At 39.5% G+C, this 22,488-nt stretch overlaps 2 protein-coding genes across 2 annotated transcripts in view; one reads left to right on the forward strand and one right to left on the reverse strand.

Annotated features, from left to right (window-relative positions):
- The window catches only part of ctnna1 (catenin (cadherin-associated protein), alpha 1), a 75,669-nt gene that overhangs the window by 35,808 nt on the left and 17,373 nt on the right, over nucleotides 1-22,488 (reverse strand). The window contains exon 7 of the mRNA XM_070962595.1: nucleotides 21,107-21,310. Within this exon, the coding sequence (XP_070818696.1) occupies nucleotides 21,107-21,310 (204 nt within the window). The remainder of the gene's footprint in view (nucleotides 1-21,106; nucleotides 21,311-22,488) is intronic.
- lrrtm2 (leucine rich repeat transmembrane neuronal 2) lies at nucleotides 4,042-10,039 on the forward strand. Its single transcript, XM_070962879.1, has 2 exons — nucleotides 4,042-4,636; nucleotides 5,305-10,039. The coding sequence occupies exons 1-2, from the start codon at nucleotides 4,633-4,635 to the stop codon at nucleotides 6,945-6,947; spliced, it is 1,647 nt and encodes a 548-aa protein (XP_070818980.1). The 5' UTR covers nucleotides 4,042-4,632; the 3' UTR covers nucleotides 6,948-10,039.

Here is a 22,488-nt window from a genome sequence, read left to right on the forward strand (position 1 = left end):
TTTTATTTATTGTAAACCACTGTGCTCTGGATAGATCAGCTGTCAAAAGTGCCCCACTGCCCTCTGTTAAAACACTGGAATCATTTCCTCACTCATATGATTGGGAGTGAATCACGGAGCACACAAACAAACAGTGGCCAACGGTTTCAATTAATAATATACACACACTGAAAGCATGCATCCATAAAAGGAACAGCTGCTTTGCATTAAAAAACAGCTGATTTGCATCTATATCAGTGCTATGATTCATTGGCACCACACCCTCTTAAGTGCTGTTGTAGACTGAATTCAAATCCAAAATTGTATTTATGCAGAATTCAAGAGAGGCTATCTAAATCCTACCCAAGCCTTCCTGCCACCACATTTCTTTTTGTGGATAGTGTATAGAACACTGTACAAAATACTACAGCAAAACATTAATGGCAACCTGGGACGCAGGCTTTTTGTTTTTTTGTTTTTAATGGGGGGCTTCTGAGCTGTGGAACAAATAGAAATGAGAAAACCGGACATAGTATTGCCAGATTCTAAATCTTTTAAGACTCAGATTACGACAAGGAACAAATACAACCAGATCGTAAATAAGTTGGGATGCAGTATAAAACATAATTAAAAGAGAACGCACTCATTTGAAAATGAACTGTGCTTTTACGATGTGTTCCTGAACCCATGTAGTAACATCCTTTATACAATCATGTGTTTTACAAAGTGGTGAACCAAACTGGATGCCCCTTTCATACTCAATCATGATACTATCACCTGTTACCAATGAACCTGTTTACCTGTGGAATGTTCCAAACAGGTGTTTTTGGAGCATTCCACAACTTTGCCAGTCTTTAGTTGCTCCTGTCCCAACTTGTTTAAAATTTGTTACTGAATCAAATTCAGAATACGAAGCTATTTACCAAAGTCAGTGAAGCGTAAAACAATAAATACATTGTCTTTGTACTGTACAATGGATTGAATGTGAAAAAAGACAAACATATGATCATATTCTGTTTCATTTGTGTTTTACACTGTGTCCCAATTGTTTTGGAATCAGGGTTGTAAAACTTGATTCACGCATCACTAAATTGCAAGTTTGTCTTTGTGTTTTCCATTTCCATTTAATCCACTGTTGCCTAAATCATTCTGTATTGTAAGCAATTTGTATACAACGTTGTTTTGGCTTAATAGGCCAACATGAGCAATGGCTCCCAATTGCAGAAACCCTGGAAACAGGACTGGCTTGTGTGAATGACTTGATTCCTTAACACTGTTACTACGCAAAAGCACTTTGACCATGTCTTGCAGTGGTTGACATGCTGACGATCATGTCAGAATTTTCAAAAAGCTCTACTCTCCCCATCAACACTACACCCTGAGACTGGTATTTTCACAGATGTCCATTTCTGCAGTGGAAGAAGCCAGCTTTGATGTTGTTTGTGGATAGCAATCCACAACTAAGGGGAAAGGTATGTATTTAAATATATTCACATCAGCGTGGGCCTGGTCTATTTTTTATTCATTAAAAAACAGCTGTAGAAAGGTCAGAATCACTATGACAACACAGCACTAATAATGTAAAATAACACTGAAAACATTATTATGATCTTTTCCCCAAAGGTGTTTTTTTTTTTTCATCTTCAATGAGAAATTTGTGTTGATTAAAGGGTTACAATTTACTACACATGACTAACAGCGAAAATGATGTAGAGTAACATTGCAACATCATTCACAGTAGTCACGCAGCTACGCACTACAGAAGAGTCAGAGCCCTAACCACCGGTCCCTACTGAGAGCAGAGAGATGTTCAGTCACATTCTGCAAACTGCTCAAGCAAAAATGTGGAAAATCTAAAACTTTCAGGAAGGATGGAGAGAGAGAAAGAGTGACAGATGCACAGATGGAAGGACAGAGACTGGAGAGGGCAACAGAGGAAATGCAAAGAACCAGTTCTGGGCTGATGATGCTCAAATCAAATGCAACAAAATACCATGGATGGTGGTTGGATTGACCTGCCCCATCCCCCACTGCCCTTTGCCTACCAGGGGGGGTTGTGTACATAGTTAGGGGCCAGGGAGCTCCAAAGGCACTAATCCCCTGTGATTTTGTGCCGGTTGGATGCAGTGCTGTGGTAGGGTTTTAGCCTGCTCTGCCCCTACTCTCTCAATCCTATTTCATTCATGCCTAGCCTATATTTCATTTCCACGCCAGAGGGTTCTAAAGCATTTCTTCAGGTGCTTATTATGGAGGCAGTTTCTCTGCGGCATCTTTTATGATAGTAAAGTGAGTCTCCATCCATCTCCTTTTGGACAGATTTAGGAACATCCCTTTTCTACAAAACCCCTGGTCCACAAGAATATGGAAAAATTCAATGGAAATAAAGTATACTCCAAGTCCCAAATGACCACATGAGTTTTATCATTGTTATTTGGTATTTCAGCAAATTCACCTAATTGGATGTCTGCTGATAATTCTGTTCTCTTTTAAAAATGCTTTTTAAACATCTTGAACTCTAAATGTAAATCTAGCGCACATTAAAATATGGGGCATATCCACCATGGCCCCTGGGATTTAAGTGATTTTTTTCCCCATGTTTTTCACTCTCACGTTCTGCAGAAGAGCCCCAGTGGGAGATGTAGTCTACGACTATAAATTTGCAGAATGACAGCATCATGCTAGTGAAGTGACCTGGAAAGTCTCAGCCAGATGCATGTTTTGTCATAAGACCTGACAATTATGTAATGATATTTATTAAGGAGTATACATGATAATACTAATTTTCAAGCTCTATATAAGAACTCCAATTTGAGTTATAAAAAATAGAAAATTTGTTTTAGTTACTCTTACGCTATCACACTGTCTACTATAAAAGCACACATTCTTTGCTTTCCTTAAATACAATTTCTTGCCTGTAACAAGGTGCACCACGAGTTAAAATCCATATCTAGTAACATTATAGAGGGTCATCAAAGTAATACATCAGTAGAAAGCAGGGGAGGAGTGTAGCAGGCTGCAGCAATCTGAGGCCATGCCTATGTAAAAGAACTATGAGTGAAACAAAAGGTTGGCGGAGTTACAGTGCCAAAGTAAAAGACAACAGTATCTGTGCTTCATACTGTCTCTTGCACCTTGTTTTTGGCTGCCTCAAATCTAGTTCATTGCAATTACCCTCACATCTATCTCCAACATCATTAAATAATTAAAGAAAGAAAAAAAATCAGAATTTTCATGCGCTGAACTCAACATCACATTCTGTTTAGCACTCTAAATGTTCCCAAAATATAACCTTCTTTTCCTTCTTTCAACAAAACCACGAATCAAATCAATTTGCTCAATCTCAAATAAAAAGGGAAAAAAATGTGAACCACATTTTAGTTACTTTGATATCACCTTGTGGTCCACAAATATTTGGTCTTTTCAATTACATGGTAAAAGCTAACTAAATTTAACTTCAGAGCAGCTGGCCATACATCACATGCCAGTGCTCAAAAATTAAAGCACTGCACTCAGGATATGTAAATTATGAATATGAGCCACACACCCTATGTTAGCATTGCTACAGCATAGTTGCTCCTGTACAGAGATATGGCATTGCAGCACACCTTGGCTCACCCTTGCTGTTTATATTGTCCAGAGTCACACGTTACAAACTGGATTTTGCATTATTATGTTATTTTGTTTATGTCTCTGGTATACATTCATACATAGCGCATGCAGAACAGCAGCAAGGCGAGGCTGAGATTTACAGCTGTGGTTAATTTCAACAGCAAGCTGCCGCAACACGTTCAAGATATCAATATTCTGATGGTGACGAGCTAGTGGGAGGGAAAGGGGGATGCAAGAGGGAGGTGGAGGAAGACTGAGGTGCACAAGCAGTGTGTACGAGGCAGAGAGCAAGTGACTGAGCAAGAGAGTGAGAGGGTGTTTGTGAGTGTGGGAGAGAAAAAGAGAGAGAGAAACAGTAGTGATGATCGACGCCAGGCTGCCACCACTCTGTAGCAGTGAGTGGCTGCAACAAAAAGCACAGAATAACATCCCTGACTCCCTGCTCTGCTTTTTTCTCTCTCTCTGCGTCTCAGCTAGCAGACGAGAGCTCCGCTTACAGCTCTGCAGAGGCTATGCTGAGACTGAGCCGGTGTCGGAAGCAGGATCTCTGGCTGCCATCAACAAGTTAGGGTTGGAAGACCACAGCCATGAAAGAGGAACACTTGATCTTCAATTAACCATTTGAACGGACATCATTGCGGTGGAAGGGAAACAAAAGGGTAAAAAAAAGAAAAAGAAAAAAGGAGAGGAGGGGGGGTCTGTTCATCGGAGTCGCTCTGGATGCAACTGATCAACTTAAAAATATATATATATAAATATTTATTTCAAGGATTCGTGGGATGAAGGAAAAGATTCAATCCTTTCTCTGAGCTTGGATTTTAAAGGACTGTAAGCAAAATAACAGGAATAATCATCATCTTGTGACATGGAATTTCTTATTTTGTTTCAATTGGGTGGGCTCAGAATTGCTTTATTTCCAAAGAGGTTGATTCCTTTTGTGCTTACTCAAAAGGGTTTTTTCCCTTTGGATTTTTCTTCAATCTGGTTGCTCCAAGAGTCTGCGGAAAAGGACAGTTGAATGCAGCCTCCGATGTGCACAAAAGAATGGGTAAGTTAGCCCCTTTATATGCAAGGTCTGGACATGAATAGGGAATACAAGTAAGAGCGAGAGAGGCTAAGGACTAAAAGCTCTTCAGCCTGGTCTATTTACTGCAACTGTCCTTAATTTTTCCTTCTTTGCAACTCGGCACACACATAGGGATTATATACATTTTAATTAACCTTTTGTATTGCATAACAGACCTCTTAAGTGACGAAGAACACTTGAGACTCAGTCAAAAAAAAATCCAAAGGATGAAAGCATTTGAGCTGCTCAAAAATGAAAAAAAAAGAGAACAAATATTGATAAATGAATGACATTAATCAGCAGAAATTTGAATTTAAGCCTAATTACAGAGCACAAAATGAGGAAAAAAATGCACTGAATATAAATAGCAAGGGAGTAGAAGTCCAACTCATGTATGTAATTGATCATTGATCATTGATCATTAGATGCCCTAAGTAAATGACATCTCCATTAGACCAAAGCTCAAGGAAATCATGTTGACGTATACTGTGAAAGTTGTCAATGTAAAATATCTAAACTGGTATGTGCATGAGAAAGATCGAGAGCACACAACAAAAAGCACAATCGTCACCATGAATTACTAATAAGAGCTCTGCAGAGATAATCTTTCCCGCCCCACAGTTCATTTTCCTGTCTTTGAACCCACCCAGGTTTCCATTCAAGGTGGCCATTGGTGGGACCTGCACCAGCGGCTCTGTGTCTGTGTGTGATCAGCATGCTCCTAGTGTGCCTGCTGCCTCCTACATCGTGCACAACTTGCCCTCAAAAATGCCGCTGTGAGGACCTGCAGTTCTACTGCGACACCCAGGGGCTTCAGGCACCCCCAGATGGTGTGGACAAGGGTGCCCTGGGGTTATCACTACGACACAATAGCATCACTGAGCTCAGCCCTGATCAATTCTATGGCTTCAGCCAGCTCACCTGGCTACACCTAGACCACAACCAGATTACCACAGTACAAGAGGATGCCTTTCAAGGGCTCTACAAGCTTAAGGACCTCAATCTGAGTTCCAATCGTATCACCAAGTTGCCCAACACAACCTTCATCCACCTCATTAATCTCCAGATACTGGACCTGTCCTTCAATCAGATGACTGCATTGGAACCAGAGCTCTTTCATGGACTGAGGAAACTCCAGATACTCCATCTCCGCTCCAACTTACTTCGTACCACACCTGTTCGGGCATTCTGGGACTGCCGTAGCCTGGAATATCTGGGCCTAAGCAGCAATCGCCTGCGGAGTCTGGCCCGGAATGGATTTGCTGGGCTCATTAAGCTTAAAGAGCTCCACTTGGAGCACAATCAGCTGACCAAGATCAACTTGGCCCATTTCCCTCGCCTTGTTGCCCTCCAGTTTCTATATCTGCAGTGGAATAAGATTAGCAACCTAACATGTGGCATGGAGTGGACCTGGACCACTTTAGAGAAGCTGGACCTCACAGGAAATGAAATTCGTGTACTGACACCTGACGTGTTTCAAACGCTGCCAAATTTAAAGATTTTGCTGCTGGATAACAACAAACTAAGCAGTCTGGATCCCCAAGTCATGGATATGTGGCAGTCTCTGGGTACCATTGGGCTGTCTAGCAACCTTTGGGAATGTACCAAAAGGATTTGCTCTCTGGCCACATGGCTAAGCACCTTTAAGGGAAGGTGGGAACATTCCATTCTCTGCCATAGTCCTGAATATGCCCAAGGTGAGGAGATACTTGATGCTGTTTATGGATTCCAGCTTTGCCAGAATTTTACAGCACCGGTTGTTCAAACCATTAGTGCAACCACAGACGCTACTATAGCTGCAGAGATGACAAGCTCCTTGTTTGGAATTATGCAGCCGACCCCCACGCAGGACTATGCAGAGGATTTTGGGAGCTTTACCACAGTCACTACCACAACAACCACAACACAAACACCAAGCACTGCTCAAGCAACTACCGCTACATTGGAAGAGGCAGCTGTAACGGATGACTTCACTGCAATGGACAACACTGTTATGACTCACAGGGTTATCATTGGAACTATGGCCCTTCTCTTTTCATTCTTTTTCATCATTTTCGTTGTGTATATCTCACGGAAGTGCTGCCCTCCCACCCTGCGCCGGATACGTCACTGTTCGGCTATTCAGAACCGCAGACAGATGAGGACCCAGCAGCGGCAGCCTATGGCAGATCTAGCCACACAGGTACCGTATAATGAGTATGAACCGAGCCATGAAGAAGGGGCACTCGTGATCATCAATGGCTATGGGCAGTGCAAGTGTCAGCAACTGCCTTACAAAGAGTGTGAAGTATGAACTCTTATTTATTCCTAGAGCATATGGTTTGCCATTTGACCATTTCAGATGATACAGGGTTTGCTTTTTGATTTTTTTTCCAGTTTATGTAAAAAGCATAATTTCTACAAGTGAGATTTGAGATTATGTGAGAAATAATGAATGCTACAATGACAGAAGTTGGACATGACCGTTTAGGGATGATGTAGAGATAAGTCACAAATTTATTTTTCTATGAATGCAAGGTTCATATCAGGCAGGGGCAATCATTTTAAACAAGAAAATTGTAAACTGTGAGATTTGTCTCCACATTGTCTCTATATTCTGCAGCACAGAGAAAATACTCAGCCAAAAGGCCCTCTGCTAACGGAATACACTAAGTGGAGATGTGATTTATGTCTCATTTCTTTTAAAAAGTAAATATTTGAAATGATATATCTAACTGCACCACAGGCAATGTAAGCCAATCACTCAATCACTGGGGCAAACTAATTGGATCAGTTATCAGAATGTTTTTGTTTCATTCTTTTGGGAGAACTACGATACATTAAAAGGCCATAGAGACCAAAATCTAACTCTGAATTATAACTGAAAAATAAGTAATATTGTTGAATTAACTATATGGTAATCATCCATTTTTTCCCCAAATCAGACATTAGTCAATTGAGAGATCCCAAAGGCTCTCAGTGTTTCCTGATTACAGAATTTATTTGGGTGGCCCACCCCAAAAAACAGCTGTCCTTAGCTAAAAATGATTCTTTTGTTTGTTTGTTTGTTTGTTTGTTTGTTTGTTTGTTTTTGGAAATCTGGATTTCTTGCCAAATTTCATCCGTGTGGAAATGCAACTATGAGTGTGTACTGACTGGCGAAATGGTGAATTTCTGTTCATTTTTTATACAATGGAGAAATGCCCTCTTTACACAGACCTTAGCTCATAAATGGGAAGCTGTTTTGCAGCTGACTCTCAAGTTGCTGGATGTTGGATCTCCCAGCCACGCGGGCCAACCACCACAAATAAATTCTCAACCTGTGGGAAACACTAAGCATTATTCATCTGTGGTTACTCTCCAATATATTGCACTGCTTAGCAAAAACGCTGATGTCTTCCTCACCTTGGACATCAAGAACAGAATTATTAGACCTTTAAATGTACAATGACCTGTACATGGATTCTCTAGCTCCCAAATGCCATACATACTGTGACCATAATAATTCCAACAGCTTAACCTAGTAAGTACAGTTTGCTGATTTGCTATTATGTACCAGGATCAACATAGAGACAAGGTAGTGTGAGGGCTGCAAGTAAAAAGGTAATGAAAGGCACAAATGCCAGACAGGAGAGCATTTCATTCTGAAAATAAAACCTTTCCCAGTAGTCCAGGCTCTGTACTGCTTACACACTAATCAGGACTGACAGACTCAAGATTGAACCAATTAAGGCAAGGCAAAAAGAATCTAATATTCTGTCACCCACGCCAGTGATCCAGCAACATTTAGCTTGTTCAGCCACTCAAAAATAGTTCTAGTGGAATCATCCTACGCACCACACAAAAACATCATTGAACCTTTTACTTTAAGAAATTGTTCTTGTTAGGGATACAGAGTTGTCATTTACAGTCTTAAAAAAGGGGTAATGTTGAATAATAAACATTATAATAGCTCCTTTGTTAGCAGTCACAAATGTCAAGTTAAACTGTGGTCAATACCCTGAAAGCAAATGGAGATCCAGTGATAAGCAAACAGCAAGCCTGGGTCAGAAGACATTTGTATGCAGCAGGGAGAGGATGTGCATTAGCATCAGACTAAAGCTGCTGCCGCAGCCCCGCACTTCTTTGTGTTCAGTTTGGTAGTGGGGGCAGGGAGAAAGAGAAGAGGGATTGAGAGAAAATTGATGGGACCATGGAGAGGGCAACTATGGGGTAATGTCTTAGTTTATTACAACAAACCCATCTTTCTGGCTGAGTACAAATATGAGAGGATGGACAGACAAATACTGACTAGCAGCACCTTGGGCTTGAAATGCACACTGACCACACAGCAGCAACAACTTGTCAACTGATTTGTCAACATGTCAACTGAGCTATCCAATGTTTGACCAGTGAATAATTCAAGTAAAATTCTTAACACCAAATATCAGAATGTGTCATTTTCTTGAATTCTGAACACTTGAAATCAGAATATGGCATTTTCTTGACAGTTCAACTTTTGGCTATGCTTAACGAAGTCAGCAATTAAGATGGCAAGATGCTTCTGACAGCACAGCACCTGGTTTTGAGCAGTTTCGACAGGGGTCGTTGGCTTGTGCCCCCTAGAGGTAGCCAGAGGGTACTATTTGTGGTTTGTCTCTCTATTGAGCCTGTCAAAATTTGTCTTCAAACTTCTAATTGAATTCTTGTGTCAATGTCTCTCTGCACATGCTCATAGGATGCCTACAACAATGTCTGGGAAAGTGTTTGTGTCAACCAAAAAGTTGTTACACTTCACATCTGATTTCAATGAAAAAGATTATATACACTGATCATACCAATTTCCAAAGCCATGCACCTCCACTTTGTTTCTATTTTTTCTTTTCTTCCAGCTTCGCACTGCTTTTTCTACTGCCCTTCTAATCTGTCTTGCATGTTCAAAAGTCAAAATTGAGTTGAATATTTCTTAATGTCATTGAAGCAAACATTATGGAGAGACCTCTTTGGGGTTGTATGTGGTACTCCTATAAAGTTCAGTCAATCATTTGACATTTCACTGTTGAAGACTACGGTTGTATTAAGTGACTGAAAATCCACAAAATTTGTAGAAATATGCATCCCTTTGCACTCTGGCTCTTTGTAAACTGTTTTTGTTTCCTCTTGTCATCCTCTAGCCCTGGTTCCTACCCTGCCTAAAAATAAAAAAAAGAAAAAAAAAACAAAAGAACCAATCCCCTCTCTCTTACCCAACCTCTTTGTGCAGAAATGAATGCTTTTCTCTTCCCATTTTCCTTTTGTATTGTAATATGTACAATTTCATATCTGTATAGTGGATAAGATGTGCCAAACTGAAAAAAAAAACATTTTCCCCTCAAAACATATATTTTTTAAATAAAATGGTTATAATTTACAGTGTTTGCTAACTGATGGATGATCACAACTTGGTTTGGTCTTTCATTACATTTTGGTTTAATGTGCAAATTCTTAGCTTAGAAAAAAATCCTTCAGCAAACCAAATCAAAGCGAAGCCCATATAAAGTTGATAAGCATCAGTATATTTTGAAAATGATGAAAAATGAGTCGATTGTGTGAATTCCAATTCCTTTCCATCAATGCATGTCAGCATAATGATTAGATCTGGTTTACAAGTAAATGACAAAGATTCTAATTACATCATCAAACCTTGTGTCTCTGGGGTTCACAATGTAAAGAAGCTTGAAAACCCCTCTTTAAGGGAGAGTGATGCAGTGTTATTAGATTTCTGAATGTGGCCATTTAAACAGTCAAATGGGTAAAGCATAAATATCTATACTGTTTACGGTGATGACAACTGTTATCCATTTTGCAGAAAGGGATTTAAGAAGCTTCAACAGAAGGCTGCAACTACTGACCGTTAAATTACCAATCACTTCCTCAAATCTGATTATTTGTTTAGTCTCTGAAGTGTCAGAAAATAGCTACAAATGGCCATCACAAACCAACACTTTCAAACTAAAAAGGTTTTGAATTCACAGCAACATTCAAACAGAGAAAAGTGTTAAACTCACATTTGAGATGATGATAGCAACAAATATTTCAGGCGTTTTTGCAAGGTAAATTATTAGCCTGAATAATCAATTAACTTACTGACATTTCAGTGCTATTTCAACAGTTGAGTTTGCCTTGCAATGAAAAAATAATATTCTAGTAACACTACAGACAAATCCACCATTAGATAACATTCAAGAGAACGATCAGAGCTACTGAGAACTGTCAGTTTATGCTCCACTAAAGTACATTTGTTTCTAGTGTACTGCAGTATAGCCAGTGATATATCAAACATTTTTCAATTGGACTGGCTTCACTAATCATACTGTAAGCTGTTCATGTGTATTATGTAGGAATTAAATCAGATCACGACTTGGTAGAAGCAGATATTTAATACTTTATGACTGATCAGCTTGGGGACCAAAACACAACAGCTCCATCAGGAAATCTTTAATCCAGGCTTTTCCTGTTAGTCAGAAAGTCCACAAAATAAGCTTAAAGTGTTCAAAAGAAATTGCAGCAGGTTCCATTTAAGAATTCAGATAGCCACTTTCAGGATGGTAGTTTTACTGTTATGTATACCTTATCTAAAGGCAACCTACTCTCAAAGCAGGTTGGAGCTTCAAAAGTTGCAAACATCATGAGGAATGTGGGCTGACATGGCTATCCAACTGCAAGAGCCACTTTAATTTTACCTGCTCATTTTTGATGAGGCTTACAAAAAGAAAGCATCAGTAATTAACCTGCAGAGTGTACCCAGGTGGGGGAGGCACTAAACTGATGAGTCTGACTGCATGGCTTCAGTAGTCTGCAGGGTTCAAGGACTCCACGCCCATATTTTCTTCATCAATTCATTATGAGGCCTCCAATAAATCTAGAAAATGATTAATAGGAAGGACATATTGATCTGGACTCCCATCAGGAAATACCCTCCTAATATATTTATTGCTCAACACATTTAAAGCCAGCCCTCCACCATATCACTGGGGGATCCAAGTGAAAACAACAGAGAGATGAGCAAGGCAAAAGTCCCCTCAGACTTAACTTTCCTGTAAATCTTTTGGCGAAGATGGTAACTTATCTTCACAAACAAAAAGAGCATTTGGGTCATCAACATTTTCACTACGTTCCTTAAATTCATCTTCCTTCATATCAAGGACAAGAGCAGTCAGTGACAAACTCAGACACAGAATGATTCTTGAAAACCACACTGCAGAATTCAAAGAACCAATACGGATGTAAACACGACTACAGATTTGCTCAGATTTTCTTTGTCTCGGTAATTTCTCGGTAAGTAGCCTACGTTGTTAAATGGATTCCCTTTATCTTTTTTTAATTCTGTTCATTGTTAATATATCACCAGGAGTTTTTTTTTTTTATTTGAAAATTGACCAGATTCTCTACACTGTTCCTGATCCTGCCTGGCTTGATCTGCTCTGTGCAACTTGACGCAGCTTCTGTCAAAAACAGACTCGGCCTGTATTCTTCACAGAGCAGCGCCGAGACTTCTGGGACGCTTCTGAAATGCGCTGCTGCATTTCTGGTGGAATCACAAGCACTATCTGGGAGGTCGTGATCTGCTCCTACAGCAATGCCACGTGCACAGCAGAATTTGTGGGCTAATGCTACATATTGTAAGAGAGTATATACCATGATATTAAGTTTAAATTAACATCTGACTATAAACATTTGAGAGCAAAAACTAATGAGCCAAATGCAGAACAGCACTAAAAACACCTTTAAAGACTATGTGTCCATGAAGGCACTGGCTGCAGTTAGAAAGCAGCCAAATAAGAACAAACCAGGCACTCCAGATGGCAGCTCTTCCATTGTTACCTCCCAACCAGCAAGCAATTCTCTGAAGTTACAGGAAAATGGTTCAAAATGTGTTACATTATTATTGCTGAAAGCACTTGCTTTTAAGTAACAGCTCTGAAAGCTCCACTTCTAAGTCTTAACAAACTTTATTTTCTTTACACAAGAAATGGATGACAACTAAACCACATGATCACAAGCATTAGCAGTCAACATTGTTTTCTGACAGCGAGAAGTCCCTTTGTTTGGATTCTGTGTGGAGTCTGCCTGTTCTCCCCATGCCTGTTGGGGTTTCCTTCAAGTGCTTCAGTTCAACAGTAGTTCAAAGACATACAGGTAAGGTGAACTGGAAACACCTGCGGCCCACAGGTGTGACGGCGAAACATTTAGTCTGTGTATATGTATGTTAGCCCTGTGAAAAGTGGTGGCATGTCCATGGAACATCTCACTGCATGTGTGCTTGGACAGGCTCCAGTTCCCTGGGCCCTGAGCAGGATATAAGGTGAAGATAATGAATGGATAGATGGATGGATGGATAGACAGATACTACAGTTAAATGTTTTAAAGTTTTTCTGTTGTTTTGTTTAATAATAAGCTATTGTCAGTCTCCTTGGTTGTTTAACAGCAGAGTTAAGAACAGTAATTTCCCATTGCAAAGGTCAGTGGCATGTCTGATGAAAACGACAACAGGAGTTATAAGATGCATCGATGCGGTTTGCCTCCAATCCCAGACAAATTCATCACAGCTCAATTTGCTTCCAAACTAAAAGCTTTTTTTTTCTTTTTCAATTTGCTTTTAGTCTGTGGCTAAACACATGTAATTTGCAGATTCTAGTTCTGATTTTCTTGTCATTTTTCACAATGCTTATCAGACTTTTCAGGTAAGAAACAGGCAAAAGGCAAAGATACAAAATGTGTAACAGTATGAAAATATGAAAGCATAAAAATGCTTTTGTTGATTTTACTTGTGAGTGTGAATGTTGTAGTAAGTGAATGTATTACAATGCTCCAAGGGCGGCTGAACAAAAACCACACTTGATATCTCTTTCTTTAAAGAGACTATAGTTAACATTGAATTCTGAAATTTCCTCATTTATTGTTTAAAAAAAGATGATCAGCTTCAATGGCGATGCTGGTGTTTATGATTCTGTAGTTTCCAAAAACTCAATTCACAATATTAATTTATTGTTAAAAGGTTTCTTCATATAATATTGTAAAATACAGCTAATATATGTACCTGACTTGAAAAGACTAACAGTCATCAAAGTGATTCCTTTTAACCTGAGACGTCGAAACTACTTTTACTCAGTCCTAAGGAGCAAAACAAAATTCCACTGAAAACAAGAACGCAAGATAAATTAGACTGTTCTGCTGCATTGCATCACAACGTGTGCACAAAAAGGGATATTTGGAGGAATTAAGTAATCCCAAGGGCCAAAACAGAGAGCTTTTTATGGTGGAAGGCAAATTGCACACTTAAAATCAGTACAGCAGCTTTCTATGATGACAACACATTGTGCCCCAGTCTGTACAACGAAAGGAGAAAATATCAGACAGGCAAACAATTAAATATTAATCTGAAGAAATACAGAAGCATTAACCTGCAGAAACAAAGGCTGCCAATGAAATCACCCAGTAACAACAGACTCTTTTGAGCTTATAAAAACAGCCAGCATGTTTTCCATGGTTTATTCATCCATGCAACTCTAAGGAAGAGCTACGTTAAACGTCACTCTTAGCATCACAAAATTTCCATTTGTGAGGACATGGCATTCCTTAACTGTTGCGCGTAAAAAAGGGTGCATCTCATCTACCTGCCAGCAAAGCCAATCAAAAAGCCAAGAATTCACCAGCAGAAGATCAAGGGCAAGGTCTCGGAAACGTTGCCTGACAGGCTGTTACTGACAGATCAGTGTTTTATGGGGGCTGTAAATAAACGAAAAGCCTTGGGGACACTAAATCTTTTCCCTGTACATTGTATGGAGTGTAATTTGTTTTAATTGTGCATTTAGATGAGATTACAACTAGATAAACTGCCCTGCTTTCACACTGGTCTTGATTCTTTGAAAACAACTGATTACAAGAACAAATAAAAAACTGTTATACCATACATTATACCTAATGTTTATAAACTTGTCTCAGCACAAACAAAAGGTCACAGAAAATGTTCACTGGTTTCCCCATTAGAGGTAACTTGGTGCACAGCCAATTTCTACTTGAAACCAATCATCATTTTCTCTGTTAGCTTATACATACAGTAGCTGATTATCGGATCAGGTCGGTGGTCAGAGATTCACCTTAAATGTGTTTAAAATGAACAACTAAGGAGGCACAGAGGAATAGGGATAAAGCAAGATTCTGCCACTCACCGTGGATGCCCAAGGCAAAAAGACAGCCAGAGTGAGTTGGGGAAAGAGTGAGCTGTCAAGAGAAAGGGACACAAAGAGGAAGAGCAGCATTGCAAAGATGAAGAAAACGGAAAAGAGGATTCAGCAAGGAGATAGAGGGAGAGAAATGATAAAGAGCACGGAGTGGGAGGACTATATTGAGATACACAGAAGAAAAGTAAGTTAATGGAGAGGCAGGGGCCCCACCGCCATGCCCAGGCATGTCCTTTTCATGCAAGTCCAAATGATAATGTATCACTTCAAGTTGGACGTCTTTAAATGTCAGTAGCTTAATGTCAAATCAACGTATCATCATTCTTTTATATGAAACAATCACCTGACAGATGCTGGGACCTAGAGATGCATTATTTATAAAAAGTGTCAGAAACAGTTACACTCAGCACGTGCCATGCCAAACTGTCATGACAATATGGAATAATTGAGGTCACACGTTGTGGCAGTGCTGGGGCAACATTACCCCCTACCCACCTTTGCCCTTCAATTGCTGAGTCTTGTTAAATGATCATAATAACACTGTGCACAATTTTCACTGCAGGAATGGAAGGGAAAAAACACTTGTCCATAATCCAACATCATGTAGTTTCTATATTAAGAAATTTGCACCATTTCTGCTTCCCAAATCTCAAAGTCAGCCTTCCTGATTTTGCCAACAGTTTAACTACTGCTTTTCCAATCAGTTTGCTGCTCTCCTGCATATGATGAATACATTTTCCAAAAATGTATTTACTGTACTGTTCATCCAGTGATGTTGACTGTAACTTGCATGGACAACAATTGTAAGCACATGCTTTAGTAAGGGGTGCATATAAAAGACACTGTTTTTTTATCTAATTTATCTAATACATTCCACTTCTGCTTCAACAGCTGTGCTGACACAGACTGACTGTGCAGTAAATCTGCTGCTGGGAAATGCATTAACACACAGCTTGGAAAATTAGAGCTCAGAAGAACACATAAAAAATAAAGGACATGTTATGTTAAATAAAAACCACACTACATATTTGCTCTGAAACAAAATGGAACATGGTTCCATCTATTAGATTGAAATTGAGCTTTTTACTCACAGAGTGAGTGAATGTATATTTAATCACAGAGGCATTTATTTTTACTCATTTATTTAATAATGAATGTAAAGCTCTGTTTCAACGCTTGTATTCTAATATAGGGGATGTAGCATTTGTATTAAGAGAAATAAAACAAACCTATGCATTTTACAATTCAATGAAATAATAAAAGTATTTTTGACATCATGGCAAGAGAATGACATCTTTTGCCCTTGACACTGTGTGTTTCATTTCTGTTTTGAACAATTGTCTTATCTGCTCCGATCATGGTTTAAATGTAGCCATAATTTTGCCATGGTAACACATTTCACTTTTTTTTCATAAAAATTAAACTTGCATTAATCCTCATTATCCACACAAAGATGTTGAAAAATGACTCTGACCAAAACCCCAGTTTCAATCCTTGAAATTTCTTAGGTAAGGATGTCTGACAGAATTTTTGTCAAGAGTCTGAAGGAGAGGCAGAAAAATAGAGAAGGGGGATAAAGACAACTTGTAGCTAGAGGGAAGGAAGAAGCAGAAGGGATGGGAGAGAGAAAGAGAACGAGTTAGGAGTCCATCCAACAGCCTCAGCTGTGAGTGTAATCCCATATGCTGTAATGGCAACATACTGTTCAATGACTCGCAGTGCCCCATCTACAATCAGAATAATATGCAGACAAAATCATGGCCATCACACCACATGCAGTATGTTCCCCAGCAAAACCAGTGTTAAGCATTGAACTATAGAGTATGATAAGCTCAAGGAGGGTATTTGTTTTCCTCCATGAATTACATATTTCATCACACCTCTACTTCCTTGCCTTAGAATGACAGTACACATCCATCCTAATAAAGCCAGTGTAGGGTTTGTTTAGTTTGTCAAGCTTAATCACAGTCAGCTACCTGTCATACTGCCATTAGGTTTAAGACACTAGGTCAAGACACTAACTACATGTCAGCCACAGTTCTCAGAGGCTATGCTAGGCCATTAAATGCACAAGAAGCACAATGACATATTACGCTTCTCATTGATTTCCTTCATCTGGCCAAATGAGTAGCCAAATCCCTGTCATGTCTACTCATCATCTCTGTGATGATGAGATGTTTTCCTCCATGAACCTAAGTTCTCAAGTCATACAGGGCTACATGATTGGCACAAATAGTCCAGTGAAGTAGAAAACTTGTTTTGAAGCAAACCAGAAATGCTGCATGAATGGCCTCAACCTTAAAATAAACTGGCAGTGTTCTGGATGAGCAATGAGAGCAAACCATGCCTGTGTACGGAGAGGACAGCATTGAGAGAAAATGACATGAAAACTAGGTTGACATCTCATCACTTATCATTTTGTCTGTCAATGTCCAGTGAAGACACATTTTAACACAAAGACAAAAGCGGTTTGTAAATAATGCACAAATCAAATTTAGCATGTTTGTCAAAAGTGATTTTGTAACAATTTCCAGGTTACCAATGGAATTTCCACCAGCTCTTAAATGGTTTAAAACCTGTATCTATGCGACCTGTAACCTTATGTAATGATTCTCCACATTCCACATGTATTGTATGTATGTATCCAATGAATTCCAATCACTACAAAGCACTACTTTACCATTCTGAAATAAAGCTACATTCTCCAAACTGCAAATTTACCACGCCTGTCTCAAGTATCAAGTACCACCTTGATAAGCAGTTACTATTTCTGCCAAAGAGGTTGTGTTGTCCCCTCAAAAAACTATATGAAACGATTTCTGTGACATTGCATGCAGAGTTAGGCCATGGGTCAAGAACAGAATACTTCCTGTGCAGATAGAACACTCATTTGCTCACTTATTAAGCAGACAGACTTATGTCATTGCCCAATTCTCTGCTCTTGTAAATGCCCGGGCCCAGCAACAAGCCTATTTATAACTTTATAATGTGTTTAGATAATGTTAGGTTACCTCAGCTGAGGCTGGTTATTACTATAGGCAGGAAGGTAGTTAGACAGACATACTAAAATTAGCAGCTTCCTTTTAAGCCAGTAACAAATACTTTGACAAAACTGGAAATCAATTAGCAGCATCTGCATTGTAAAGATATTGGTGCTCTGGTAGAACTACTGCTGAGTGTGTGGCTAAGAGTTAGAATCTGTACCACAATCACACCCTGCCTGACTACTCTTCCATTAAAGCCACAGGACCACTGCAACACTTCACAAATGAAATGGGCAAGCTGTGCAGTTTATGATTTTACCTCTAAAATCCAGCAAGAACAGCAGAAAGCAGATAAAGTTCAATAAACTCATAGATAGTAATAAACAATGCATTACCACAGCAATGAAATTTCTCTGGGTGACTGGCTCACACTGAAATTCAGCTGTTACAGGGAGGATAGTCTGGAGGTGGCTCAACAGAGTTGTTTCCAAACAGAGAATATAAAAATGTGACAGGGAACACAATGTAAAAGAAAATTAGAACAGCTGAAGGACAGAATGGAAAAATGAAAGATCTTTTCAGTTTCATTGCTTCATCCTTAACAGGAGTCCTGACCACAGACAGTGAGATGTGTTCTACTGCTATGATCTGTTGGGAAAGTTCTCGTAACAGACACAGATCAAGAAGTCATTATTTAAATATTCAAATATTCAAAATCATTAAAAATTCATTTATGCTGAACGATCAAATACCATTTTCTACAGCAAAAACTGTGCTAGAGCAAAACAAAAAGCCTAGGACTGAACTACTACAAAAAAATCCACGGCTTTCTGTTGTGACCTGGGGTGGTTACAAGTTTATGCCTCAATATCCACATGACAGAGCTCCCAATTAAACACTGACAACAAAACAGCACATTTTCTGTTACTGAATCTAAATCGTTAAGCAACACTGAATGTATTTTTAAGTGATATGAGAATAATACATCCCCGTAGTTCAGCAATCCTTTGATTAAACAGTGAACACTGACTTTGTAGACCCATCATTTGAAGAAAAAGAGTTCACTGCCTTTACAGCCAGCAACAACTGATAAACAAATCTAGATGGAATCTAAGTGGATTTAACAGTGTATGATCATTTAAGAATTTTGAATCAATTATGGTTCTATCACACAAGTTACACAAGCAAAGCCAACAATCTACTTCCTGCAACAATCAGATAAAATGTCATTCTTTAAGTGTAATATACGTAAAAAGAAGTAAGTCTGTAACCACATTTGCACTGATTGGACATCTGTGTATCCAATCTCAAAAAAGTTGAGTGTAAATGTATCCAAAAAGCATTCAAGATGGACTGACATCTGAGGCAATGCTGATGTTGCAAAGGTGTCCATCCAAGACACCCAAGTCATCTTCTACCCTCCCATAGTATAACTATGTCAGTAAGCAGTCAGTGGAAACACCATTCACTGTCTGATTTTCTGAATACATCCATGGTCTGTCGCCTCTGTCCATGTGATAATGGCTACAATTGCACTGACATTAGCCATTCTTCTCTCTCATTAAAGCAACAAGGAAAAACGGCTCCAGCAATTTTCACACATACAATCAAATACAAGGCGCACCGAGGTGCTGTAATGTTTGTCTGATGCCTACAACTTCTGTTCCCCAGGGGAATTTGTGGCCATGGTTTGAGCCTCCTGGGCAGACCTTCCTCTGCTTTCTTCGGTGTACAAAGTCGATTACTCTTTTTTGGAATTTGGCATTTACAGACCAAACGGCAGCTTGGGCCCTAAACGTATCTAAAGCCTGAAGCATTTGACATGTAGAGCTTGTTGGGAGCAGTACACATAGACAGAATTACAAGCAATGTACAACAATGTCAAAAGTTCAATTTCACCGAGTCAATTTATATGTTAACTACAAAGGCCTGATTAAAAGGAGACAGTGTTGATTGCAGCACAGTCTATTCAATTTATTTCTAGGCACAGCGACGGTGTTAATTTCCATACATTAATCATGTAATAGGTAGGACGACGCTATTATCAAGATAATGGCCTGGAGAGAGGGACTTCCATTTGTTCTCAAACACAACATTAACTTTCTCAATGCAGATTAAGAAAAGGTAAGGTACACAAGTAGCTGTAAGTGTATCTGACCATGATTTTTTCTACAGGGCTTTGTAGAGGCAAATGCTGGGATTCACTGGGATTTCTATTTGCAGAAGTAGGACAGTATCTGTATCACAAGTTAACATCATCCAAATAAGTGTAATTATTCGGTCTGTTATAGAGGTATTAAGCAGAGTTTTCTAAGGCTAGGCTCAGACTAAACAATTTAACCTTGCTTTTAACTAGATTTTGTCATGGCCAATCGTGAGAGACAATCAGTTGGCTGTGCTTGTGTAGTGTGACATCCTGAGCGACCTGTTGTGCAGCGTCTGGGATGCCCCGCAATGCCACGCAAAACCCCGACACAAAGTCTAGCATGTCAGAATTTTTTGTCTTGTAATCTCCCATGATATGTTTCTGAGTGTTGGCCTATCAAGTATCAGCCTCGCAAGTACCTGCTGTGCTGTCAAAACATTATACCCAGTCCTAACTGCAGGAATATCCAGTCCAGATTAAACGTTAAAGTAGCCTATTTGATGCGGTCAACACAGCCAAGCCTGCTCCATGTAGAATAAATAACTGTGGAAATAAAAGTACTATATGTGAAACTCATTGTACCTGTCCTAATTGTTATCCAGATGCTTCCCAGTAGATGTATAAATAATGACCAAGCTGAAGTTTACAGTTTAGTTTGCATTTGCTTTCAATGTTACAGTGCAGCTACAGCCATCTTCTCCTCTTTTCTTTTTCCGGGAAACAAGGCCACCAGCATCATACACAACGCAATGTCAGTTTGATTGACAGTTGCTTCACCCGTTTCCCAGATAACATCTGATGTCGTGCATGATCGAGAAATAAGGATCAGGATCATACGTGTAGTCTGGCCAGTCACCCAACCAACACATGGCGAGAGTTTCTGAAAGTGTGATCATTTGACAGTGACTCTCGTCTAAGACAAAACAATTGTATAGTCTGATCCAGGTCTAAGTTTACCTAAGCTGAAATTAATTCACTTTTTTAGACTTGTGTCTGTTGACCTTATTAATTTTGCTGTCCAACTGTCCAATAAAGGCAAATTGTAAATAAAAAATCAATTGGAAGAGAGAACTGTTGTAGGTAAAGAGAAGTGGGGTGGTGTGGTGGCAATGGGAAGGAAATGGACAGGTAAGACACTTACATTGCCCATATACTCAGAGAGAAGGTCCTGAAGAGCCTGGCGCACAGAATTGCATTCAGCCACAATGCGCTCCCTGCGGTCATCACGCGTGCAAGAAGAGTCAGCCATGAGGGCAGCACCACTGATAATGCTCTCAAGGCGCTCCTCCAGGGAGGGACGGAAGCGTTCCTCACTAAACGCCAGGGGGTCCACAATGATTTGTTTCTGTAAGGAAAGGGTCAGAAGGGAAATTACACATGGAGGAAAAAAATGCTAGAAGTCATCATGTTACACTGATCTCTTCCTCTCCGAGCCCAATGAGAGAAATCTGGCAGGCAACAGGGGGTGTGCAGGGGGGGGGGGGGGGGGGGGGGTGGGGGGATATGGGGGTGAGATTTAACAGACTGACAAGCCGGCTGGAAAACCTTAAGGGAAGAATGGGCTAAGATGTCTTTTATGTTCCTGCATCATAGTAGATACATCTTTAACACAATCAAAGGGAAGTAACTATGAGCAATGTGCCACTTTTTAATTTAATAGTAAGAGTTAAATGTTTGTGATTAAGCAATCAGGAGTTTTCAACACAAAGAAAAACATGTCTTGGAAAAAAGTTAGAGGAACAACAATACCAAAGTATTGTTTTGAGTTTTTTTCTGTAATACAGCACAATGATGGAAAAAGTGAAAAATGTAAATTGTTCTCTAACAATTCAAAACAATTCATAACCAAGGCAACATGTCCTTATTTAACCAGAAGTTCAAACCCAAAGTGAGTAATGCAGTTTTGAGAAGTACTTTAGTTTTCCAAAATTACTGTTTTAAGGCAAAGCCTTGCCTAGTGTACATACTTTGATTTGATTGGTGTTTGTAATAACACATAACTGGCTTTTCTAATTTGGACTCAGAACTGTCCTGCTCTCATCTGTCACACACAGAATAAGGCACAATCCTCCACCTGCTCCTCTGCTCGGATGATGCGCAGCGTGTGACTTACTGAAGATAAAGACAGCTTCAGTTTCTCAGTGGCCCAACTACAGAAAACAAGTCACAAAAAGTAACCAAATCATCTAGAATGGTAAGAACACAGCGACAGAAAAGCTCTTCTGAAGACCAAATGAATGAATCAACAATGAGGATAAAATAAGACAGCAGTTATACCCTGTCTGCAATGTAAACTACAAGATCGCATTTCAGACAACAGATGAGCCTATAAATATATCATTATATTTAAGCAATACATCAATGACAGGGCCGTGATATACGCTCATTATACTACAGCTAAGGGGGCCCCCTTAGCGTGGTATAATGAGCGTATATCACAGACTGGAGTGATGTATTGCTTTATAAAACAGTTACCAATAATGGCAATATGAAAGAGGAATACACAATAATTTTCATGTAGTT

This window comes from Chaetodon trifascialis, chromosome 5, assembly GCF_039877785.1.
Source record: "Chaetodon trifascialis isolate fChaTrf1 chromosome 5, fChaTrf1.hap1, whole genome shotgun sequence".
NCBI classification, from domain to species: Eukaryota; Metazoa; Chordata; class Actinopteri; order Chaetodontiformes; family Chaetodontidae; genus Chaetodon; species Chaetodon trifascialis.